The 27,382-nt window shown below is 38.2% G+C and overlaps 1 protein-coding gene across 2 annotated transcripts in view; it reads left to right on the top strand.

Annotated features, from left to right (window-relative positions):
• The first annotated feature begins 8,936 nt into the window (after window positions 1-8,936).
• Dcn (decorin) overlaps window positions 8,937-27,382 on the top strand; it is a 40,490-nt gene continuing 22,044 nt past the window's right edge. Inside the window, exons 1-3 of one of the 2 annotated variants that reach the window (XM_059245189.1) lie at window positions 8,937-9,310; window positions 12,896-13,161; window positions 23,852-23,964. In XM_059245189.1, coding sequence (XP_059101172.1) covers window positions 12,939-13,161; window positions 23,852-23,964 — 336 coding nt within the window. In that variant the 5' untranslated portion in view covers window positions 8,937-9,310; window positions 12,896-12,938. Of the gene's footprint in view, window positions 9,311-11,985; window positions 12,165-12,895; window positions 13,162-23,851; window positions 23,965-27,382 lie in introns of those variants that run through there. The other variant, XM_059245190.1, reaches the window with a different exon arrangement.

The raw sequence follows: 27,382 nt of genomic DNA, 5'->3' as shown, positions 1-27,382 counted from the left end.
GGGAGGCCCCCAGGCAGTGGGACTAGGACCTGTCCTTAGTGCATGAGCTGGCTGTTTGGAACCTGGGGCCTATGCAGGGACACTTTGCTCAGCCTGAGTGAAGGAAGGAGGGGACTGGACCTGCCTGGACTGAATCTACCAGGCTGAGCTGAATCCCCAGGGGAGTCCTTGCCCTGGAGGAGATGGGAATGGGGGGAGGGCTGAGGGGAGGGTGGGGGGCAGAGAGGACAGGGGAACCTGTGTCTGATAGGTAAAATTAAATTAAATTATAAAATTTAAAAAAAATTAAAAAAAAGAGAACTTTCTGTTCCTGGAGAGGAAAGGAGTTCAGTTTCCAGCACCGCTGTGGGGTTGATGAGAACTTCCTCTAACTCCATTTGCGGAAGTTCCAAAGCCCTCTTCTGGCCTCTGCAGGAACCTGCAAGCACATGGTATGCATAACACAGCAGGCATACACACATACATGTACATAAAATAACAAGGTAAATGTTTAAAGTGAGAGGAAAAGTAACTTATTTTTTCCCAAAAGCAACTTGTATCTTACACTGACTTTTATTCTAGGAAAGCTTTATTTAAAGTATTTGTTATTTAGAATAAAATACTTATGTATTTTGTTTACAATGTCAATGCATTGAAAAAAAACTAAAGCCTTAGCAGATGTAATTGTCCTAGAAAGACCTACGTCTGTAATGTTTTTATAAAATGCTCATCGTGTAAAAATGTTTCTAATGAGGTCAAGATTAAATCTTTTTATTTTATTATGTTTAGCTGTTCTGTATAGTCATAAAATGCATTTTTCCCACTTAACAGATCTGTTGAAACAAGACAGTTACATTCCTGAAGCTACAGCTGTATCCCTGAAGTTCTGAGATCTGTACTGAGAGAACCTAGACTATCAACCTGCAAATAAAGAATCAGCACTGTCCTCTATTCGCATCATCTGGTTCATGACAGGCATTTTATAAACACACAATTGATGCCATTAAGGCTTCATTGAGGTGTTTTTTCCTACAGAAAATCTGTACACTGGGTATCACATTTTTTCTGGCATTTATTTTCATAAAGACCAATAAGTACTTCCAAATTCCACCTTTGGTATGAGAACAGCAAGCTCTGAGGCCTCTGGTCCTTTGGGGTTGTTTGGCTGACTCCAGGATTACGTTCTGGAAACCCTTCTCCTGGAAGGAGTAGAACACCAGCTTCTTTCCTTTAGGATAGTTCCTTCCTATTCCACCCTCACCCTGTTTAATTTAGGAAAGAAAATCTAGCCTCTCCCTTACAAAATAGAAAGCCTGTCTTATCCCCAAATTGAAAGCTTGTTATGATCGTCTTCTTTGGCCTTAAATGGGTGGACTCATAAATGGGGATGCTGAACAGAGGGCTCCAAGTATTTGGGGGAAGAAGGAGATGTATCCATACAGTTCTTCATGACAAAGCTCTGAAAATGGACCACAGTGATGGGTGTATGACACTGGAAATGTACTTTATTCTGCTAGCATAACCACTTCAAGTATAAAATGGGAATATTTATGCTGTGCATATTTTGCCGCAATAAAGGGAAAACAAATAAAATAAAAAGAAAAGTTTTCTTTCAAAGCCACCAGATCTGTCATAACATCATTAAATGCCCATGGCCATAATCCTGGTGCCATCACATTTTAATCTCTAGCTGGCAACTGTAAAGATGTGCAACTACAGAGAGTGGAATTAAAAACAAAATGAATCTCCACATTTCCCACGCTCTCTCAGAAGCTTTCACTATGTGGCACATAACAACCTTATCTTCTAGAGGGTAGACAAATCACCTACTTGGAGAATGTTTTGATAGCAGAAACTTCTATGGTTTTTGGCCTGTGGGAAGAATTAAGCACTCTCTTTCTAGTTGGGTTTTGTATTATCTTAGACCATTAGTGATGCTGGAGAAGTGATTGAAACTGGCCTCCAGGAGGAAAGATGTTTCATGAGAAGCCAATCTTTTGATGAAGGAAGTGCCAGAGAGATTTAGAACTGAAGCTCAACGCCAAATGTGGTCACGCTCCAAGTTTCTTTTGTTGTCCCCACAGGCTCCTAATTATAAAGGAAGCCTGCGTGTTGGTGATTTAGTGGCTTGAAAAATATGATGAGTTCATGCAGCTTTCTAAAAGGAGGGCACATAAATTATTTCCAAGAGGTATTATTTGCTCAGGTGATTTTAAAAGATTAATTCAACATACAGAATTGTCTCCAAACTAAAAATTCTCACCAAATTCAAATCAGGAGTTGTTTCATGTTGCTGTGTTAATATCCATCTGCATCAAAATTTCATCTCGTAAATTATTAAAGCAATACCTTCCATAGAGAAAACGACAGGACAGGTCGATTCTACAGGATAGTTCTTAACAGGCTGCTAAATGAAGTCATTATTTTGCAGGACTGAGTTTAGAATAAAACTTTTCATTCATTTGCCTTCTTAAACTCTACAAGGCTGCTTTGGTGGCAGAGCATTTACTTTTCCTAGGCTACAGTGCGAACTTAAAGGAGACTATTTACAGACCCAATAGGTGCCCAGAATTAAACACACACTGCAGACATGACCTGCAGCTGTATGCTCCAAAGTCAACAGGATGTTAGCTTTCAGGGGCAGGAATGAAAGAAAGGCCAGAAGGAGACAGAAATTTCTTAAATCCTAGGTCCAAAATCAGTTACTTGACATGAACTTGAGACTCGTCAACTCTGATAGGCTTGTTTAGATCCTTTTTACAGCCTTGACTCATTTTTATCCATACATGAGAGTGCTCATCTCATTCATGGAGAAGCTGTGTACAGTTACATAGTGGATCAAACATCAGCAACCTGGCCCCAGAGTCTGTGTCTTCACCCCCTACCTGTCGCTAACTCTCTATGGCATAATGAGAAGAAGAAATATTTGTTCAAGGAAAATCCAAACACAGTACTTTTGTTGATTTCCATAATTAAGTATTATCACTAAAAAGAATTCAGTGACCAGTGTGAACATTGAACCAAGGGCCTTGCTTATGCTAGGCAGCTACTCTGCCCTGAGTAGTGTCCCCAGGCCAGGTTTTAAAGATTGTTCTATTGCATCTTTTCTAGGCTTAGCCTCAAGTTTAGTCTTCACATGGGACATTTGTCTTTGTTGAACACTACCAAAGGAGGAGGTCTTTGGAGGCACACCTTGTTTCCAGAGTACACATCAGTTCATCTTTGAACAGGTATGACGAGGACCCAGGATATTATCTTCCAGGTCATATCTGGCTTTCACCTCTTTCCCTTAAAGTTTATAGTCATTTCTAATACTTGTAGGCCCAACAGCAGTTTCATCTGTGACATGTCAGTGTTTACAACACTTTGTAAGGGAAACCTTCATTCAGAATGAAGTCTTTCCCATTGATGAATTCAGTAGAAGGATGACGATACTATGTAAATCCTTTCTTCATGCTGTGTATTTCAAGCTGAATTATCACTTCACTGTAACATCAGCATCACTCTTGAGACTACACACTGTTTTATTGTTCTAGGAATGGAACCCATATAGGATGGTTAATGTCTTAAGATTTTCACAAGTGTCAAGAGCTTTAGCAAGCTCACTCATTCTTTTTTGTGTTATCATTGTTCTCCACTCTGTGTTCTCATTCAAGGTAATGCATGCTAAGTAGTCACTCTTCTGCAGCTACCAATATGGCACAAGCAGTGGAACTGACACACACACAGGAATATACGGATTGCTTACACATTAGTTCTTCACTTTTAAAACTGATCAACATGAGCTTTGATTGGGATAATTATTTTATAGAACACACCACAAGGCCTATCATAACTGGCAACCCAAACATTTATCTTTACTATACCATATCAGCTTCCGGAGCAGCAGCCCCATGTCTGGCAAGTTTATCGTGTTGCCAAGATATTATTGTCAAGACTAAAGCAAGAGCCTGCAATTATCATCCAAATTCGACTGTTGTTTTCCTACCCTGGACAAACTGGGTGGATATGACCTGATGAGATAATGTTTTTCTCATGTTATTATGTCCTTTCAGTGTCGTTGATAAAAATCTAGCTTCTAGACAGTAGCTGGAACATGTTCATCACTAACTGAATATTTGCTGAAGAAATGAATGAATACTTGGACACGTGCCTCATGGGAGACTTTCAAAGTCCTTCTGTCCTTTGGCTCTCCCCTGTCTTACTTCTGTAACACTGTGAAGCATTGAACACTCATGGCAACTCTTGAACATTCAAGGGAAGATGAAAGAGCCCCAGCTTGTGAAAGAAAACATCTATTAAACTTCCATTCCATTACACGTTATCTTCTGCCTTTTTTTTTTTTTTTGCATTCAAGGTTTTATTGGTGCTGCTCCGCCTGCCTCAATTAAGCCATCGCCTTCCTTTCACGCCAAATGCATTTTTTTTAATTCCTCATGATTCGGCTCATATTTTACCTTGTTATTCACAAACAGTTATCTAACCACTCAAGTGTAAAATGACCTCCACCTTATTCCTCCTCTGGCTTACTAAGACATTTTTTGTTAACTATATCATATTTTATTTTGGCCGGAAATTGTGCTTTATATGTAGGTTTTCTGCCATGATGTTGCTAAGATGCTCTTATATAAATAACCAGTTGCCTCTTATTTCTTTTTGCCATATAAATCCTTTGATGCCATGGCCTTTGAGTTGTTCTTCGTATTTTTGGGGCCTTTCTCATGCCTAAAACTGATGATTTCTTTTATAGTTGTTCCTTAATTGATATCTGCTTATTGATTGATGGATAGGTTACTAGACATTTCTTTCCTTATAGCCTTGCCTAGGTACCTCCAGCTATTCAATAAACATTGATTGATTGGCCCAGGACATACTGACTTATTAGTAGTACAGAAAAAAACTAAATATTTTGACAGAAATCAAGAATTTAAAAAAAAAAAAGGTGTTCTTAAACACCGAAGAGTCATACAGTTAAGTGATAGTATATGGCCTTTCAGAGAAAGGCTGTATCTTTGTGTCTTCCTTATGCACTGTTTACATCAGCCCAGGCTACTGTGTCATGGCTCAGAGTACAGAATCTTAACCTGGAGCCTATGAAGGTTTATAAAGTCCATAAATGCATCTTAGCATCTCCAAAAGCAAATAAAACTAAGATATAAAGAAAGCTGTGTCTAGAGGCTGTAATGGTGCACACCTTTAATCGCTGTATTCAGGAGGCAGAGGCAGGCAGATCTCTGTGAGTTTGAGGCCAGCCTGGTCTACAGAGTGACTTGCAGGGCAGCCAGGGGTACACAGAAAAACCCAGTCTCAAAGAAAAGAAGAAAAAAAAAAACCTCCAAAAAACCAAAACAAACAAAATAGAAAGCTGTGTCATTAATAATACAAAGTGAAATATTAGAACCAGGCTTGTATAACTCAAATGCTAAGGAAGAAATTTGTTCAATTGTAACATGATGTCAGTGCTTTGAAAGTTGTTAGAACTGGGAGTTGCTGGGCTACAGAGGGGATGCAGTTCTCATTTTTGAACTTCAATGTCCAAAGCAAGGCTTAGGAAACAATATCCACAAGAGCCAGAGTAACAGAGCAAAGAACAAGTGTGTGTGTGTGTGTGTGTGTGTGTGTGTGTGTGTGTGTGTGTGTGTTATTGGGGAAGGTCAGATAGAGTACTTAATGTCTTACCCATTAGCCTTCTTTAAAGCTCAGCATTAGCTCACACAGGAAGCACCATAATGGCTGCCTGCATTTTCAATGTTGAATGCCTGTGGGATGGAAAAGTTTTGCTAACTCATACGAGCTACAAGTGTAATGAACACAGTGGCGATGGGTTGGGGACACTGAGGCAGAAGAGAGCCGAAGGGAAAATTCTCTACACACAAACTTTTCCTGAAACTTCTCTCAAGCTTCACTAGGTCTAATCCTACCTATTTTCCTTTGCTGGGGAAGAAATCTGTCTATGTCGCTAAGGTGTAAAGTGATGCAAAGTCTGCACGTCTCGACTTCATGTTGGATAATCAGTCTAGAAGTAAGACAGTCTCATCAGTTTCGGAAGATAGTTACCTACTTCCAAGACCTCTTAGAAAACAAGTGTGTCAGGAGGGCCTTCTGGGCTTCAGTGCTCTTCAGATGTGTAATATTCAGGGTGTAACTTAACCCACTTGTGTGTGCTTTTGGTGAGAAAGAGTGACTAACTTTAAAATGGACCTTGAGAGCATGTAGATCACAGTTGTGCTAGCTGGTGGGCTGTCAGTGTGAGCATACCGCAGTGTGAGTGGACTTAGCAACAGCTCTGTATTCACTGGGAGCTGGAATATTTCACGTATCTATGTGGCAGCCAGGATTTCAGGGAATCCAATGCTCAAACGTTGCAGACCAGGGGGCACTTAAGCAATCTCTACAAAGTGCTGTTTCCAGCCTCGGCATCATTCTTTACTAACATAAAGAATGCAGACCTGGACTCCACTGATGATGTACTTACCTTCCTTTTATGACTTTGCAGTGATCTATGTTCTTGCCTCTAAAAAAGGAAATGATAATATATTTGATATAACACATAATTTGTAGAAAATTGAAGATGGAGTTTGATAAATGTGTGGAAATTTAAAGTTGTCACTAAATTTAAAAAGTCACGCAAGTATTTATTTCTACATATATATGAACAAGGTTTATGCAGTATTATAACTTCTTAAAACTTTTAAAAAATTAGATGATGAGGATGATAATGATTAAAGTGGCGTGTGTGTGTGTGTGTGTGTGTGTGTGTGTGTGTGTGTGTGTGTGGTATGTGTTTGAGGAATTGGCTCTTTCACCTTTACCTGGATTTCAGATATTAATTAACATTGGCAGCCTAGAGGAGTAAATATTGCTATCTTCTAAGTTGTTTCTCTGGCCCCAGTATTGAACTTCAGTACAGTTTTGAACATGGGAAGGTATGCTATCTTAGCAATTCAATGTAACTCTCTCTGGGTTAATATTTATTCCCCTTATGATGTAGTACAGCTTTGTAACCTAGATTCAAAATGAGAACCTCTGGGAGTTGCTTTTTGCTTTGCTTCTTAGCAGCTGCGCAGGCTTGGCTGGGTCACTGGTCTCCAGTTTTCATTTTTGTGAAATAGAAAGAGTAAATACTATTCCTCCTGCCTGACTCAAGGGAAAACTATGTAACACACCAGAAAATAAAGGGAGGCAATGTTGACGGAGAACTTACACTGAAAAGGCCAGGCCTTAAGTCAATTTTTTCTATCTATTGTCTTCTTCCATGTTCCATCTAAAGCTATAAATTGAGTAGTGGTTTCTATGCATTCATTCCAGGGGTTCAGCCACTGTAGAACAGAGAGGTTGCGGGAGCTGTTTAATTCATAAACCTGTTTTCACAGGGAAGAACTCAGACGTGGACCTTAAACCAAGTGACCCCACTAGTAAAAATTGAAATGATGTGTATGTCTCTTCCTGCTCCTCCTGTCATCTATATTCTACTCTTCTTTCCTATTCCTTTGCCTTTCTTTCTTCTTCTGTCTTCCTTCTACAGTGGGTAACAAGTGCTGTCGTAGTTTGCCGTGATTCACTCTAGTAATGTTCCGTATGGCTAAAGAACAAATCAGAGATTAAGGAAGATAATGGTCACAGTGCAGCCCAGCCCGCAGTCAATATTTGACTGTCTTTGGTAATTCACTGGGTATTACTGAGATAATTCCCTAAATACTGTAACTATATTAGAGTGACTCTGTACGCTCTTTGGGAGTAAGACATGTACATAAAGAGCTGTAATGTGAACAAGGAGTCATCACATGTAAGAAGAAAGATATGAATACATGGAACATACAGAGGAGGAAATAAATTAATGCTAGAGGAAAGGTACTGGTGTTCACAGCAATGTCAACTAAGGCTTGTACTTGACTCTTTCACAGGCACCAGAATAACCCAGTATATTGTAAGAAGGGGCTGGGCAGAACGAAGAGTTAAAGGACAGACAGTCAGACTTGGGAACAGAGTCAAAATAATGTAGCTCCCCCTCCCCCTCCTTCAGATTCCCTCTCAAGAATTTAATCCCTTCGAGCTTCATAGAGCTAAAGAATATTTACTGTAAGAGCATACCCTTAGATGGCTAGAGGGAGGAAAGAGGAGGTGCAGAGGGGGATCTTCTCACTTTTCACAGATGTTGATTTCAAGTTCCCACCTGGTAAGGGCCTGGGGGCCTGAGCTTAAAGATGCAGGTCAGAACCTGGAGAGGCAAATAGAACCACCCACAGGATCCAGCAGCGGGATTATAAAACCTCTAAAACTTTTTCCAATGACTAAATAAACATTTCTTCATCTATTTGCATTTTCTTTCTTTTCTTCCTGTTTACTGAAATTTGGAAACAGCCACAGAAAGCCCTGACTCCATAAAGGTCCCATCTATAAAAATTATTTTTTTTTAACCTACAAAGTAAATTATATTATAACCAGCTTCTGGTTTCTATGTGTTTGATTTAGCAACAGCCAAGGGTGGACAATAAGAAAGATTTTTAAATCGTGAGTAATGAAAATAATAAATGACATGCTTTCTAGATTAAATTCTGGCTTTCTTCCAGAACACCCTAGAAATACATTCAAAATGAGCAGAGAACCGCACAGCACTTGAACCTCAGAGCCCAGGCGGGATTCCATGTGAGGCTGCTCTGAAGACCACATTTAAAACAACTACAAGATTCATTTCACTCCATTTTGCAGACCCACACATCTCCAAAGCACACACACACACACACACACACACACGCACACACAACACACACACACACACACACACATACACACAACACACACACACACACACACACACACACACACACACACACACACGAATGTTATTTCAGAAGGCTAATAAATACTACTCACAAACAAGGCTGGAAAGGGTGGAGAGTGGAATGGGGTTGGGGGTGGGGAGACAAACTCTTCAGTGACGATCTTTTCGGGGGAGAAAAAAACAAATAAGAGAAAATTCAAATCAAGTTACTCCACTAGACGACAAAAGCAGTTTGGAATGTTAGGCGGATGCAAAAGGAATAAAGCAAACGTGGAGGGGGGAAAAGGAGGCCGATAAAGTTTCTGGCTACAATACAAGAGACGTATCATTACCATATGATCTAATGTGGGTGTCAGCTGGCTGTGCTCATTGAGTGAAACCTTCGTTTCTCACTGGGCTATGGAGTAGAAGCTGGAGGTTCCCAACCTAGTGCCAGAGAGCAGCACCCTCCTCCTTTCCACACCTGCAAACTCTTTTGCTGGGGCTGAATATTTAGTGTAATTACATCTCAGCTCTGAGGGCTCCCGTGGCAAATACCCGGATTAAAAGGTATGGCTTTCAATAATTGTCCTGAACTCTGCTATAGGCTCATAAAACTTCCGTCAAGTGGAGGGCAGGGAAAAAAAAATACCTAGTGAGAGAAAGAAACGAGAAAGAAGTTGTGCTAAACTTTTAATAATCTTGATGCAACATTAGAAACAAGAGTTGCTTGAAAACAGAAGTACTCGGTAAAATAATTGTTTGAATGCATTGTTTTACTGCTTTCTCTTTTATTCTTGCAAAGATGCTTATTAAAAACCTGTAACAACACCACGACTGTCTATACTGATGTTTTTGCATTTGTACTGATGAAACGCTTCACTCTTTATGATCTGCTAACAGAAAAGCATTCTAAACTAGTCTGCTGCTTGTGCCTACATTAGCTATTTAAAGATTTATTCCGGTCCTGGATTCTTGCATACTTCACAATCCTTTGAAACCTCAGCAAGTGAACAGTCTAGCTATAGAGATGTAATGTCTGTTTCTGCAACACCAGAAATGATTAGGAATTATTACCAGAGTGGTGGAAAGCAACACTGAAAATATTTATTATGTTTAAGATCTGAGGTAGTACAGCCGTATACTTTCCTGGATATAAATAAATGTTCCTGTCAATATATTCAATGCAAATGAAACTTTCTGAAGAGGTGCATTGACTGTGAGGTGAGGGTGGGGGTTGATTCTCATTTTAATGGTAAGCAGAGTAAAGAGACTAGTTAAGTATGCCCCAGTGATTTCAATGCCTATGGCTTTTTCCCCCCGTTGCTGTTTATTTTACCAGGAAAAAAAAGAAAAGAAAAGAAAAGAAAAACAAAACAAAACAAAATTTGAGTTTTATAGTAGCTCTTATTTATGAACAAATGTTACTTTTATTGCTTTTCTTTTAATTATTTCTATGGTTACTGAAGTTTTGAATTCAGCAAATACTGGGGAATTTAAATTTTGTTCTGTATTTACAGATTCTTTTGATACTTAAATGTTAAGTTTTAGCTTTGAAACAACCACCCAAAGTATAAACGTGTTTATACAAAAGTTAATCTGGATGACATGGCTAACTAAACAGGGGCCAGAAGTATTACTTTTGATGAGAGATTTCTAAACTACAGCAACCATTATTAGTGAGAGTGGCTTTGCAAATATTTGAAAGTAACAGTTTCCATGAGATGCAAAAAGTGTGTTGCCTCTGTTACAGTCTCCTTTGTTTGTATAAGAACAACCTCTTTCTGCTGTTCTATTTGCTATTTATCACAAAAGGAAACAACAACAACAACAACAACAAACACTGAAGAAATCGTGAGGACCCTTGGCAAATATTAATTGCTCTAGCATGCTGGAACTTTGAGTATTCTAAAAAAAATTATAAAAGAATATCATGGGAAATTTGAATAAAATTTTCAGGCATGCTTTTCCTCTCTAGGATAATGGAGTTAACACACACACACATGGAGAGAGAGAGAGAGAGAGAGAGAGAGAGAGAGAGAGAGAGAGAGAGAGAGAGAGAGAGAGAGAGAGAGAGAGAGAGAAGAGCAAATAGCTGAGGTGGCATGCAGTCTAACTGTATCCAGCTTTAATCTAAGGGAAGATTGTGCAGAGAATTTGCACTATTTTAACAAGGGTAAACAAACATAAACGATGAGTGGTCCTCTGAGCCGGTGCTCAACATTTCCTTTTTTGGGTTGTTAGAGGAGCCACCAGGCATTTCTGCCCTGGCGAATGGATTATCAAGAGGCATCTGCACTAACTCTCCTTCCCCTTTATTAAAGCTGAGATTACTTTGATTCATTTTCTTTTCTCCTAAAATTATTACAAGGCATTAAATATGCAAGGCCAGCAAACTTGTGGTAAACCATAAACATTGCATTTTAATGCGAAACAGTTAGGAGGCTTCTCCTTTACAGCAATCCAAGAAAACTTCTTGCCAAAACAATAACCTCCCTTTAAGAGAGACCCAGGAATTCAGTGGGAATGGGCTGCTAGAGGACACTTGGTATTGAACTTAGGGCAGTTGAGTGAATCACAATCTTTATGAGCTTTTTAATTGAAAATCACGGTCCTGTATGCTATGTACTGTTTTAGACACACTCCAGTACTAAATGTGAACTAAGAATGAAAGGGGAATTTTTTAAATGACAAACCATTTGTTTCTTTCCTAGTGGATCTGGCTAAAGCTTCTAGGATATGTATTCTGGATCTCTTCAAAGATGCTGTTTTCTTTTCTTATTTGGTAACGATGATGGCAAAGTGTGACTCAAACAACATTGTATTTGTAATTGCAGAGGTGCAGCTATACAATAGTAAATGTTTAATTCTAAGTTGAGATCATGAGTCTGAAAGTAACACCCGCAATCTGCTTGGGGATTGCTTATAGAGCTGCAGAGGGACATTAAGCCATACCATCTCAAAAATAGACTGCTTGATCTCCATCTAAGCAAATGTACTTTGTTATTTAGACTGGTCATTTGGAGTTATTTAATTTATATCCAAATAACTGGACACTTGGTGTAAATAAACACTTGGTGTTTTAAAGCATCAGACCTATTCGGTTTCTTGGAACAAACAGAATACACTGTATTGTTAATAAACTGATGTTCAGCTGAGTCATTCGTGTTCAAAATATTGTGCAAGGCATGGGTACAGAACAAGGAATAATAAGACACGCCCTGAGGGAGAACATCCGCTAACGTGGGGACAGAATGAACACACAAAACACATTATAATATGTGATAAGTTCATTAAAAGAGGTCAGAGCAGTGTGCTTGGGATCACAGAAGAGGCAAAGAGCAGCACCCTGCTTGGAAGAGTCGGGACATACAGAAGGGAACCCCAGAATCTCACATAATCTCTAAAGTTCCTCGGAAAATAGGTAAGCAAATTGGCAAGGGGGTCTGAGTGTCAGGGTTGAAGTCTATTCTTGAGAGAGAAGATGCAGAGAAATGTAGCTTTCAGTATCAACAGATCAGAGAACACGATTGTCGTGGACAAGTCATGAGATGTCAACCCATGGTGACAATAGAACAGAGTGAGGTTAAGCTGAAGTTTTAGACAATGACTTGGGCAGCACTGTGGAAGACGGGTCTGGAATAAAAGAAATGTTCAGGACAGAAACATGTAGGAGTCTCTTACAACAACTTAAGGAGACGGAGAGGGACCCTAGACCAAGGAAAATTCAAGAGGATCTGGAGATGAACATGGCTTGATGAGATGTCTCTGGTAGGAGTTGGAGACGTCTCACTGTGTAGGCAGAGACTTATTTGATTGTGGTATGGCACTGTTGAGTGAGCATGGAAAATACCGAGATGATTTCTTAGTCAAAAGCAACTGGCCAGTGATGTGCCACCTCATCATAATTCAGGCCCCAAGACGAGACAAGCCATTTTTAGTCCTGTTTGGATTGCTACTAGTAAGCAAGTGGTTTACATGTGCTTGTAGTCACCTTTACCACCTTTCAAAGACTTTCTGGATGCCTGACTTCTGCATAACCAAGTGTTATTTTCTATATTTTTCTCTGTACTCACTCTGCTATGAGCTATTATGTGAGAAATACTACATGAATGAAGTGGCAACCTCACTCCTGAACCTTTTGCTTCGTTCCAGGCTGTCCCAGGTTCCCAGGCTGTTGCCAATACATGAGATAATTATGAAGGCGACTCTCATCTTACTCCTTCTGGCACAAGCCTCTTGGGCTGGACCGTTTGAACAGCGAGGCTTATTCGACTTCATGCTGGAAGATGAGGCTTCCGGCGCAGCAGAAACTGAAGATTCTGGTCTTCCTCCTGACCTACCACACCTGGAGCCCCTGGGGCCTGTGTGTCCCTTCCGCTGCCAGTGTCATCTTCGAGTGGTCCAGTGTTCCGATCTGGGTAAGTGAGTCAGGCCAACCTCATGCATCTCCTGTCTTCATGGAACTGGGTTCTCTGAGTGTTTGCTATTTTCGGGATTTGTCTCTGAGATTCCAGAAGCAAGAGACAGCGCCACCTAATGAGGAGCAAGGGAAGCAGTCAAGGACAGAGAGAAGGAACACTGAGGCTAGGATTCCTTTTGCTTTTTCTCCACGCCGCACCCCCTTCCCCTCTCCAGGCCCTTCTTAAGTCAGTTCCATCAACTCTGCAGTTTGCAATGAATCACTTAAAAATGAAGTCTTTCTGACTTTAACAGACCTCCTTTTGCAAAGTAAAACGTCTACCAATGCCTCATCTTGTAGTCTGTCTTCAGGGTTTCTTTGTTATTGTTGTTTTTGTTTTTTCAATTCATGATTTGTTTTCTTCAGATGTTAGATATTAGGAAAGTCCCTTTACTCTTTACAGGGTCCAGGCACCAGAGATTAAACACTACTCACTTGCCAAATATGCAGTTATCAGAAGCAAAATGAGTTGGATTGTGCAACAGAAATTTATCTTCCAGATACATAAATACTCCTTTATCCTCTGGTCTTGGTTTTCTTCTTACCTTTGGCAGTTTGTAGCCCAGATGATTATGGTCTTTATAAAATTTCAAAAGAAATAACTACAACTACAGTACAATGTAAATATCTGATATAATCTTGGCACATAAAACTCTAGCCTAATACATTAAAGACGCCGACTTATCCTTTTAAAAGCAAAAAAAAAAAAAAAAAAAAAAAAAATGGACTGGAATTCCAAGAGCCACATGCTTAGAAGATAAATCTTCAGAAAGTTTGAAGGCTCAGCAGTTGGGCCAAAGGTCAATGGACTTGGTTCCCATGGCAGCTGCTTTTCCTTTCTTCTCTTTTGCTTGTATATTTTCTTAGAGTAAAGGGAAGAAATGATCACAGGACTACCTTTTTGCTATGTGTCTTTCCTCATGGAAGGAATATCACAACAGAACAGGGTGATTCTTTGAGAAGCTCCATATGTATTCCGGGCAGTTTGCTAGCCATATTTTGTAGAGAAATGGCCTCTAATGTTAAGCATAGGAATGCACAAACAAAGGAGCTGAGAAAAGCATAAAATGATTCAATATCAGTAATTGAGAAACATTTATCTCAGTCTTCTTCAGTGCTCGCACAAACTGTACCTCACTTTAAAACTCCAGTGAGAGTGTATATGAATGCCTCTCGAAGTCTACAGATAGTTCATTGATCCTTTACACCCTATGATGGATCAGTGGTATTTTAGGGGTGAAAATGTGAATTATTATCAGTTTCCATAGCTAAAGTTTTCCATAGGATTATCCTTGGAGGAGTTTTTAATGAGGCAGAGGAGGTACAGTGTCCAATCTTTAGTCAATATAACCTATATACTATAGAGTATGAGCAGACATTTTCAATTTCAATGCTTGACTCCATGTTTTCCTCCAAGGGTTATTTGTGCTGATGTTGAACAGCATTGATTCTTAAACTGTCCTTTCAGAGACAAGAAAATAAAATTGAGAGACTAAAGCCCTATCATTTGTCTTTGAGGTGATGTAAACGCTTCTGGAAGATGCATGGAATGTCTGGCCCTAGCTATCATTACAGGGTACCATCACTATGTTCTTATCTAGGGCACAGAGGCCTGAGAAAGTAAACAAGAAGTGGCCATTGATAGTGGCCAAATTCTTTTGCAGATTCTGCTGCAATTTAGTTTTTGAGCTGAACCAGAAGCTCGTGTGAGAACCACAGCTTCTCTTCTATCTTTATCAGATAAAGAACATTTTATTGAAAAAAATCAAGCAGCCAATGTAGTCTTAGCTAATTAAGAAGCCCAGTTGTTATTTTAAAACAGGAAACAGAAACTACAACTCGTTCCTTTTATATTTACTCTTAATAAATATATGATTTTGTAAAATCTGGATACACTATTGGTACCATGTAATGTTTTGCTACACATATACATTGAGTGAATTGTAGGTCTGTTCAACATGCCGGTCTTCTCAAACATTTATTGCTATGTCATGCAAAAGACTTTTCCAAGTCCTTTCCTCTAGCATTCTGAAATCGTAGCAATCTAGAGTTGCCTGACTGTGCACCCTCCTGCAAAACATCCTTCTCTAACTGAACTTAGTAACCATGGATCATCAGACTTTCCTCAGTAACCCGTTCTGCCCAGCTCCTGGTCATCACCATTCTACCCTCAACTTCTGTAAGATCAGCTTGCTTATATTCCACACATGAGTGAGATCACTCAATACCTGTCTTTCTATCCCTTGCTTGTTTCACTGAACATAACTCTCTCCAATTTCATTCATGTTGCAAAAGACAGGATTTCACGAATTTTAATGAGCAGTAGCCAGTCCCCTGTATATGTGCGTCACGATGTTTCTAACTATCACTTAATGCTTACTAGACATAGCATTGTAACAAATTTCAAAGCTTTGACCTAGAAAATGGAACAACGGAGGGGAGAGACAGCCTTCATAATGGGAAAACATAACTGCTAACTATACCATTGTAATGTTTCTTTTTCCAGAACATATAAGGAACTCCAAAAATCTACTACCAAGAAAGTAAACAAAACCAAGACCAAATATATTGGTACTGAGGCTGTGCCTAGAAAGGCAGTCTCAGATACTCCAAACAGCTCCAGCTCAGACACCATAGCAGCAGCACAGACCGCTATTCATAAGACTGAGTCTTGGGGAATCCAGTCCAGACTAGACTTCTATGACCTTTAGTCCTGTTAATATTTGGTTACAAATGAATGAGAGGCCCTCATTGAGAGCAAACTTTCTGTTTCCTTGCCAGATTTCTTGTTTGAGATCATAAACCAACTGAAAATGTTTAAAAGCTTCCATGTTTGAGGGGCATTCATCAGTGGTAATAGCTACATTTTTAAAATGAGCAATAGATCTAAATACACATTTCTCAGAAGTGACCCAGTAATACATGAAAAAAAAATTCTAAAGATCACTCCTTACCAGGGAAATGCTAATCAAAACTCTATCATCCGATCGCAGTAAGAGTGACTTACTTTATCAGGAATACTAAGACTATCCAAGGTTTAGGAGGGTGTCAAAAAGGGGAGCCATTGAACTCTGTGGGAAAGGATTAAAACAGAGTATAGCCCTTATGGAAGGCAGTATAGAGGGTCCTCAAAGAAATAAAGGTAGCACAGTACTTTCTAGCTGTCCTAATCCTGGCCATGAGCTAGAGAGGCACCTTTAAACCCATGCTCACTGTAGCCCCCAAACAGGGCCACGAAACACACACAGAGCAGCTAACAAAAAGTATGGAGGTGAAATTAGCTCATTATTTCCCAAACTTTGAAAGCTGCCTAATTTTGATCTTGAGCAGATACTCTGTTTTGTGTACATGGTCTCTTGGAGGAGGATAATTTCTCTTGCTTATGGACTCTGGTTCAGCTGTTCATGCTGGCATCAGGGGTCACCAAGGGATATGATTTGGTAATAACTTTCATCTCACTGATAATATATGAGTCCTGAAAAGTCACATAAACACAATCATTGTCTTGTGTCTAGGTTTTTTTTTTAATTAAGCACATAGTAAATGGTGTTTGAAAGGTAATTCAATAGCTTTAAAATCATTTAGAAATGGAAAGAGTTTTGTATATATAGATACACAGCCTTGAACTCAAACCTAGTTTGCCTCCTCTTGTATGTAATGATATTTTTCAGAAGCTTGTTTTCTCATTTAATGAATAGATATGCATTTTATTTTGCTAGACAAGAACCAAAAAATATATATAAACATTCTTACAATAGTAACTTTTATATTCAGGATACTATCTCATAGATAAACAGAAATTGATTGTCTCATATGTACATGGTTCATGAAGTTGTACAAAGTCGGGTGTGGTGGCAAAAGCCTATATTCCCAGCTACTCAGGAGACTGATGAGGGAGGGTTTGCATTTTTTTTTTTTTGAGACAGAGTTTTATTGTGTAGCTTTGGAGCCTGTCCTGGAACTCACTCTGTAGATCAGGCTGGCCTGGAACTCACAGAGATCCACCTGCCTCTGCCTCCTGAGTGCTGGGATTAAAGGCATGTACCACCACCACCCGGCCAGAGGATTTGCAATTTTAAGGCCTGTTTAGTTTTGGGCTACAGAGAAAGATGGGGTATGGGGACATCAGCGGTCATCCTAGGCAAATAGGGAGATATCAAAGTAAATGGTAAAGATATTATATTCCCATGACCTACCACCTGCTTTTATAAATATTGAGGATTAGCTTTAGTTCAAACTGACAGTGTTCAGCCATCAAATTGAACCTTAACTCTAAGGTGTTTCCATCTTAGTGTTTCAAATGAGAACAGAGAGGCTCAAGTGTGCTAAGTTGGGTTCAGTCATGTCTAATTCATGGCTGGATTAATTTTGATCCAAATCATTCTGAAGCCAAAAGTGGTTTTAAAATATCTGATATTTTACTGACTTACAAAAGACTGGAGTCTGTCTTTGTCCCCATTAAATAGGATGAAGTTGATTAGGGTCAGATTTGGGGGTCTTATTATTTGCTGGGAAGCATGTGCTAACTGAACTGAAGGCTTCCTACCCACACATGGACCTATGTAGATAAACTCTGAAGGTCCTGCACTTCATGGAACAATGATGAACACAATACTTGTCTTTACTGACAAGAAGAACCAACTCAGGACTAAGATGTTATATGAAAAACCTGTTTTTGACATACATGAAAAATAGATTATAATCTCCAGGATAACATTTATTAATAATCATAATGTACAGAAGACAAAAACAGAGAAACTAATTCTCTAATCACCAGCCAAACAATCAATCTAAAGTCTTTCTTACTGATACTAATAATAGATAATAAAAATTGAGACTGACTCTACACTCTGATGGACAATCCATTTGTAGTACAGTTTACTGATTTCTCACAAAAGTTCGGTGAATGGTAGCATCCAAGTACACTTTTCAGGACACTGACAGATTAGGCAACTTGGTTTGTGGCCATAAAATGACCCAGACGAAAAACAATTACTGAAATTGAAATCATAAGAATGAAATCATGTAAATAAATGTCTTTAAATATCCAAATTCTGCAAAATAACAGCTCAGAGGTTAAGACCACTTGCTCTTGGGGAAGACTAATATTTAATTCCCAACACTCACATGGTAGTTCACAACCATTTGTAGGTCTAGTTTCAAAAGAGATCCAATGTTCACTTCAGACCTCCATCAGCACTAGGAACACATGTAGTACAAGAACATACATGCAGGCAAAACATCCACATACATACAAATCAAATCAATAAACTTTAAAGATTTTTTAATAAGATGAAAGTCTTTTTTAATCTATGTAAGAGCTTCAACTAGTCTCAAGAAATTACACTAATTACTACTATATTCCTCATCTTTCAAGTAACTTTGAGGTAAATTCCAGATATTTCACAAAATACATATCAAATAAATATATTTTATAATATATAATGAAATGAATAATGAAAACTAGATAAATTACTCATAACTAGTTAACATTTAAAATTAGCAATCTTTCAATGTGTATATTTCCAACGATTCTATGAATAGTAAAATATTTATTTCACATCTAATTGATGTTTATTATAATCCAAATGTAGTACACACATTGAACAGTTCTGGAGAGAGCTTTGTGTCAACAGTGACTTAATTCAAGGTCTTGGATGTGTTAAAGCACATACTCTTTCACTGAGCTGTGAACTGGGACTACTCTCCATTTTTAAAGATAACTCTTAAGTCTTCATTAAAATGAAGTTCCATGAATTTTCCTTTGTGTTCCTTCTAAGACATTTCCTGAAAAAGTTGAGGTTTTTATTGATTCCAAACTTATTACATTATCTTTACTCATTTCGAGTAAAGGTTTAGATCCAATGATCAAATTCAAGATGAATTGTTTGTGTTGGTTTTTGTCAATATCTGTCTATGAATGCATATCTGTTTCTTCCTCTAGCAGCTCACAGTTTATCCTCCTCCAAGAGAAATATTTACCATGCAAAGAAGTTATTACCCCTTAGCCAGGGCCATGTAAGACAGAGAAAACAATCTTCTTCAGCTACAGATGTGACTAAAGATGCCTTAAAAATACATCACAGTCAAAGAAAAGAGAGCCATTCGTAGGTGGAAACAATGGACATGACAGAATCGATAGAGTCATTTGATAACTGAAAATTAGGACCAAAATGAAGATTCCTCCAGCTAGGAATTATTTGTCATAATACATTGAAATAACAAGTAAACCTTGATGAAAATAGGATCTGGAGAGATTTTATAATGCAATGTGGCAGAAAAAAATATCAAGGCTATACTGATGTACTCTTCAGAGTAGTACCACAAGGCAACTTGGTGTTTTATTTGATTGTGTCAGAAAGAAACCTGTGTATAGCCAAAACAACTTCATAATGGAAAACAAAACAAATAAGCCAAAACAACAACAGAAACCCTTCTCTGTTTACTCTGAATTTGCAGGTGAGCAACAAAGATTCTGAAAAGATAAGAATGCATGCATTAGTCTGTGTTCTGTAAGGAGTTTGAGCTCAAGGTATCACTGCTCCAGGGTGTGATATGGATGCATATTTATAGAGGAAGGAGGATGAGGAAGCTCTCAGTGGTACTAGAATAAGAGCAATGAGTTTCTCACAAAACATCCATGGTATGAACAAAAATGAATTTCTAGGAATGACTGTAGGTGCTCTAGGTGCAGTAGTGGTCACATGTGTGAATACCATACCAGAAACTTCTGGAGGGAGAAACTAGAGCATCTTAGTTATTGGTCTAGTTTAGCTCTGAGCTAGCTTGGAGATTTTACTTCTCTGGTCTTGTTTCTGTCTTCAGAAAAAATGAGGATTCAATTAGGTTACAAGTTACCCTCCCTGCTTTTTGTTTCTGGGACAAATAATTTTTTTTCTTCTTTTAGACAAGGTCTCACTATTTAGCACTAGCTGGCCTGGATCAGATATGTAGACCAGGTTGTCCTTGAACTCAGAGATTCCCCTGTTTCTGCCTCCAAGTTTTGAGATTAAGTGTATCCACCATGAAGCCCAGCCAAATAAATATTTTTTCTCTTTAGAGAAAATCTGTCACTTCATATATTTAAAACAAAGCTTAAAAAAGATAACACAATCTTTCAGCAGCTATCAATTCAATTTTATGAAGAGGTATATTTAAAAGCAAGTAATAAAATAAAAGCAGAGAATGGTCTCAGAATTGTGTGTGTGTGTGTGTGTGTGCGCGCGCGCGCGCGCGTGCTTGCATGTGTGTTTATGGTGTGTGTATGAACTTACATCAAAAGTAGTCACATTCGCTTATTTATTTTTCTTATTTTAATGTGGTCTGCTAAAAACTTCATCATAAAGTATACATGAAACCACAGACTAACTGACAATTAATGCTCTTTCCCTTTGGGACATTCTAAGAACTCATATTTTGGGTAATTCACCTATTATACTTTTCCTAGATCTTTGAATATGCTAATTAACAGTATGCCACTTCATCTAGACATGAAATGTATAGAATTTGGGGGGAATCTGGTATGAGAACAATTTTTTCCCTTGGGCATACAGATTAATTTGACATACAAATATCATACTTGAAGCCTGGAGGATTGTCTTTTAGCCACGCCCTTAACCAGAATTTTGTTCATGACATTGAGCCCTTTCTGAAAGTCACTTGGTGAAAGATACCACAGTGCTTTAAGTTTCAGCTTCTATCAAAAGCGTTTACAGACAGTTTAATATGTTATCAGCATACTGCTGTGAAAGGAGTAGTAGAACATAGTTTTAACTAAAATAATCTCTAAAGCTATCTAATTCAAAGTAACAACAATAAACTGAGGTGCATCAAATGAGTATGAGTCCATCAGTAATTCAGAGCAGACACATAGCATTATGATTTTTCTTACTATAGTGGACCTCCAAGAGCTAATCTGCAAATATCAAAAGTCTGAGGGGGTATTTTTTTTTAATTAAGAATTTTTTTAAATTCATTTTACATACCAATCTAAGATTCCTCACCTCCCTCCTCCCGTCCCTCCAGGCTTCCCCTCCCAAGCCATGCCCCCATTCCCTCCTACAAGAAGGTAAGGCCTCCCATGGGGAGGTACATTTTGTAGAGGCAGGTCCAAGCCATTCCCCCTTGCACGAGGTGTCCCATCATAGGCAGTGGGCTTGAAAAAGCCAGCTCATGCACCAGGGATGGATTATGATGCCACTACCAGGGGGCCCCTTAAGCAGATCAAGCTACACAACTGTCTTGCCATGCAGAGGGCCTGGTCCAGTCCCATGCAGGCTCCATAGCTGTTGATCTAAATTTCCTGAGTTCCTACTAGTTTGGTTTGCTGAGGTGGGTATTTTTTATGCTAAGTCTTCAGCTATAAAGTATATAACTTAGGTCAAACAGTTTCTGCTATAACGTTCAAGGATGACAACATGAATCAAAGGATCAGCCATTCAGAGATGGTGTTCTTTCCTTACACATGTGAGATTTCATGTCAACTTGACATTGTCCAAATGTTAAGACAGCCTCTAGAATTTTAGTTCTCAATTATACAAAAGTAAGCATAAATGGAAATTAAATCCCTAACAGAAAACAGAAAACCAGTAATAATGAGACATGGCACTCCATTCCAAATGAAAGGAAATCACGTCTTTTCGTGGTTGGATCACACTAATTATCAAAGATTTGGCAGAAGTCTACCTCCTCTAGTTGAATGCAATTAGCAAATTGACATTTCTGAAAATTGCGATGATTATGATTGCGGGGTACCCTCATGCATCCTCCTACAAGGTGGCTGTTTTGTAGTTTACTTCTCAGTGTTGAAAACACTTCAGTCTTACATTTCCATGGGAACCATGTCTGTAATGAGTTCTATGTTTACAGAGCATACGATGTTAGCTGAGTACTGCATTTGATACTGAACATTATTAAGACACTGGTCATGGATATGAACACTATTTCCTCCCCTTGTCATTGGAGTGGTGGTCTGTGGACAAGACCAACAAAAATAACAGCAAAAAAAAAAAAGACCTCAGAAATAAGTGATTTTAAATTGATGTCAATTTCCATGGAAGAAATCATGAGATTTAAAATTTGATTGCCATGTGGTATCTGAGTCCATGCTCATTAAAAACTCAGAACTGAAGCGCTATCTGCCCAACATAGTAGTTATTATATTTTGTTGTGATCTTAGTTTTAATTGAAAACTGCAGTGAGTTATATTTTTCATGAGTTTTATTTCCAAATCTGTTGCTCCAATTGTACATCCAGCTTCTAGACAATGAAACCAAGAATTGTCAAATGAGTCAGAGATCATTAGTACTTCAAATTGTATAATGAAGAGGAACTTGTTCCTATAAAAATATTACAAATTTTGTTATGGTATATTAAAATACAGAGATTGACATTCTATGTAAGAATAGAATTTCCAGGGTTTTTTTTGTTTTTTGTTTTTTTTTTTTTTTTTTTTGCAAATATGGTTTGTCTTTCTGTGTGTGTGTGTGTGTGTGTGTGTGTGTGTGTGTGTGTGTGTGTAGGCAGGGGAATGCATATGTGCATACCTGTTTATATGAATTTGCATTGTATGTGTCTCAGTGTCCATGAATCCAAAAAAGACATTGGATTCACTGTAGCTGGAATTTACAGACTGTTGTGATCTCTTGATATAGGTGGTGGAAAGCAAATCTAGATCCCCTGCAAAAGTAGTCCACACTCTCAAACACTGAGCCATCCCTCTGGACTCAAATATCTAGTTTTTATTTTACATCCTATACTCCCTAAAATGGAAATAAAAAAATTTAACACAATTGGTTAAATGACTTGTAAAACATATTTTTGAAGACCAAGGACCACTTAGTTGTTAAGTGTCTATATTAATATATTGAAAATCTACATTCCAAAACAAAAGCTTCGAAAAATTAATTTCATAGTACATATACCACCAAATTTACCCCAATTCATACTACTATACCATAGATCTATTGGTTATAAAATGACTATTAAAACTGATATCATCATGGCATTCCAATTAAAATGAAAAGAATTGCTCTCCCTAAAGCTTAGATACATTTTCATTGGACAAACAAGAACTTGGTTACAAGTTCAACTAGCTAAGTTTAAATGCAAATCTGTGTCAATGTTGGATGTATAAAAAGGAGAAGGAAACTTGGCTGGAGCACTCTATTGATAAGGTATTTGTATGGGTAGTATAGGTTTACAATGTGCTCCTATCAAATATTTATAAAACATTTCTTAAGGTGCAACATGTAGTGGGTGATTTGAGCAACATCCTAAAAGAAACACAATTTTCCTTTATGCCAAAAACAATTCAATTATACAGGAAACATTTTCAGTTTATGACTAAGGAAAAAAATTCATGACTTGGTTGGGAACCATTTTCAACTATAATCTATATAAGTTTTGGAGGAAAACGTGTTACAGACAGACTTATCACTGAAACTTTAATTTCCTTGTAAACATACACTTTGTAAGTTGGAAGCAGTTGTAATTCCAGCACTTAGTAGCCTGAGGCAGGAGGATTGTAAATGTAAGGGTAGCCTACACAGTGAAGTATTGTCTCAAAAAATTAAAAAAAAAATCTTTTGTGATTCTGTCGTTGGGAATTCCTTCACTTAGACTATGTATTTCTGTTTCTTTTATGCTAGGTTTGGATAAAGTGCCCAAGGACCTTCCTCCTGACACAACATTGCTAGACCTGCAAAACAACAAGATCACTGAGATCAAAGATGGGGACTTTAAGAGCCTGAAGAATCTGCACGTAAGAACTGTTTTATCTTTTCCTTGGTTATAAGATCAGGCTTGCGTCGTCTTTCCCAAACAAATCTACAGTAAGACCAAAACTAGATGAGGTAATAAAATAACCCACAGCTATGTGTTTTTCAGATTCTCTTCCTGGTAATGGTAAGTAAGCAGAAGATGCTAAGCAGCCACTAAAATTGAAAAAAATCACTACTGTTTCTACATATAATCCCTATCTTCAGTACTTACTTCAAAAATCTTTATACCTTAACCTCTGTCCATGTTTTCATGACTAAATATATGTCTTGCTCTAAATAGACTGCATTTCAGTCAGAATAAAACACAAAACACTTGATGTTAGTGTTATTTTATGCTCTCATTCCTTTAGCTTTCTGTGATTCTTTCTCTAAAGAGGCGTGAATAACCTTTGAAATTTTCTTGGGATCACTAGAGTAAGGAAGAATCATCTACATGTTGTTTAGTAAATGTATTATCTACACATATATGTATTTATTACATTCTACTTTAGATTGTTCATGTTTGTGTGTTTTCATTTACCTCTACTCTACTTTACTATCCAATATGATTGTCAAGAGTGTCAGAAAAGGGAAGACACTTTCAAATGGGTTTCATGAGAACATTTCACAGAAACCTTGTTCGTACAGCAGCTGGGAATCAGTAAGGTTCTGTGAAGCATTTGAATCTGAAGAATATAGGAGGTGTGAGAACTATGGGGCACAACACCAGAAAGCCTCACCTCTGACTTCTCATAATTGTCTATGTTGCAGAATCTTCTTAGGGGTTTGTAAAAGCACTAGGTTGAGGCAGAGGTCACCTTCCACAGTCACAATGTAGTACCCAAAACAGCAAAGAATGAACATCATTATAGTGGAGAGTGTGTCATGACTAACTCAGTGTCAAGCTTCTTGAGGCCAACCTTTGTAAGGTCATCTACAGAGGCCACAGGAGTCACTTATCAGTTTTTCAGTCTGACTCCTGTGGGGTAAGTATGATTCTTCTCAAAATATCAGTGCACAGTTAATATATGTAAGCCAGACACCAATGTCTAAAGTATATTGCACTGTGAAAATCTCAGTCCCCATCCTCCATTGCAGAGCAGCTCTTAAAGTACTAAGTACGATCCTTGACAAGCAAATCAAGATGGCCTTAACGAACAAGAGAGGGACAGTCATGGGAAGAAGGAATATGACTGTTGTGTCCTCAACACAAGTGATAGAGATGTCTATGTCTATATTGAATAGAAGGTGACATAACATATTTGAGAGGCCTCAATGAGGAAGAGGGATTACAATTACTTCTGTCAATAATGAGACAACAAAATTGTCCTAGTGGGAAGAAACTTAATGGAAGCACATTCTCCGTCAACATTAAAATTGAATTTAAAGAGAATTCCCAGAAAATAGAGCTTTTAGTGATATGGCCCCAACTGTGACAATAGTTGATAATTTATTTTAAAAATGAATATCATAGTAACATGATTCTGAGGCCTAGAACATTTAATTCACATGTATTTATTTATTATACTCATTGTTAAACTGAGAAAATATATAATAAAATAGGCAATATATAATAAAATACAAATATAATATGCACCATCCAATGGTTACATATTAGAATAGGTATTGTAGATATAAAAACAATAATGAATGTAAAGTAGAATAAGCTGCTCTGAAGACATTATGGAGTTAATATGGTCAGGAAAAGATTTAGTAGTGAATTATTTGACAGCTAAGATGACTGTAGCCATAAATTCACAAGACAGTATACTAGATTTGTGAAAGAATTCAAATATTTTTCTCAAACCATAAGTTCAATATTGACAATGCTAACAACTAATGTGTAAATTGAAAGAGTTAAAAATAAGATTCTAGGATGCAACGATATTAAAAAAAAACTCCATCAAATAGATAAAATAATATTACGTATGAAAATAAATTCAGTTTGTCAATATGTCCCAATGTAAACAACATGTAAGTAGTGAGTATTGTCGCTTCTTGGCCTTTTGGCTAAGATCAAGTGTAGTAGTATTAAGAGAATATTCATGCTGGGCAGTGATGGCGCACACCTTTAATCCTAGCACTTGGGAGACAGAGCCAGGTGGATCTCTGTGAGTTCGAGGCCAGCCTGGGCTACCAAGTGAGTTCCAGGAAAGGCACAAAGCTACACAGAGAAACCCTGTCTCGAAAGATCAAGAGAGAGAGAGAGAGAGAGAGAGAGAGAGAGAGAGAGAGAGAGAGAGAGAGAGAGAGAGAGAGAGAGAGAGAGAGAGAATTCAGATTCCACTGTATGCCCAATTAACAGGCAGTTTAGAGAAAAACGTGACATAATAGCTTTAAAGGATTAGCTCAGTGTAGAAAGGCAAAGAGCCACGAGGGCTTACTGCATAAGAGAAAACTAAAGTCAGTAGAAAATGAACAGCTGACAATAAGAAGACATGCAGCCGGAGTACAAGTTACAGGCTTCCATGCTGGAGGAAAGACCTGAGCAGGAGCCAGGATCCCCGCGCTCTTCGCTAAGGTGAACCTGAGCGCCAGTCCCGAGCTCACGGCTTCCATCTCCAGGCTTTGCCACAGACTTGATGGCAAAACCAGCAGTATTTGTCTGTCCAAGTCACTGCTGAAATAATTCCATTAAAGTGAAGATAAAGAGCAAGCATCATTCCAATGAACTGAAACACTTTAAAATGTGAATTTTCTTTCTTAAATTTTATTCCAAATCTTTTTTTTTTTTTTAAGGAAGCCCTTACAAAAGCTACAACTTCTTAGACATATAAGTACCATCTGGGTAATTTTGGAAAGTTCTTTATAGAGAGACATCCAGTTTCTGAAAGGCTGAAGGTTTCTGCTATCGGTCACAGAAGTTCTTTCTTTCCATAAGCTTCCTTCTGGAAAGTTGGCGACACAGCCATCATCTTGGCAAACCTTCTTTTCTATTTCAAAGTGTCCATCGGAAGAAGAGGAGAGCTCTTCGGAGCCTGTGATCACTCAGTGGATGCCAGACGGCTCTTTTTCTCTCAGCCTTTTATTCTCGATGTCTTCCTTCCTTGTTATTACGAAAAGAGACCTTACAATTTTGGGTTGGGAAAATTGTACCGAATGACAAGGAAGGGAAGAAACAAAAGTTTAGTAAGGATTAAAATAGAAAAGGTTTAAGGGGAAAACAGAAGTCCTTTATTCTCCAGTAGTTATCTGCATTTACAACTCTGTGGGTTATCGCGTGAGTAGTTTTATAGACTATATATACGTATAGACGTATATGTATCCATAGCCTTTATATAATCATAGAGCCCCATTGATACGCTCCTTTGAAACTACAACTTAATAAAGATAGTAAGGAATGGGTTTTAAAGTAAAAATAAAAAAAATATTATCAGCCATTGATAACAAATATCTGGCTGGCACTTGGGATGCTGCAGT

The sequence above is a fragment of the Peromyscus eremicus genome, chromosome 18, assembly GCF_949786415.1.
Source record: "Peromyscus eremicus chromosome 18, PerEre_H2_v1, whole genome shotgun sequence".
In the NCBI taxonomy this organism is placed as follows: domain Eukaryota; kingdom Metazoa; phylum Chordata; class Mammalia; order Rodentia; family Cricetidae; genus Peromyscus; species Peromyscus eremicus.
The sequence above is the reverse complement of the archived record's forward strand: the minus strand, read 5'-3'. Positions and strand labels throughout refer to the sequence as shown.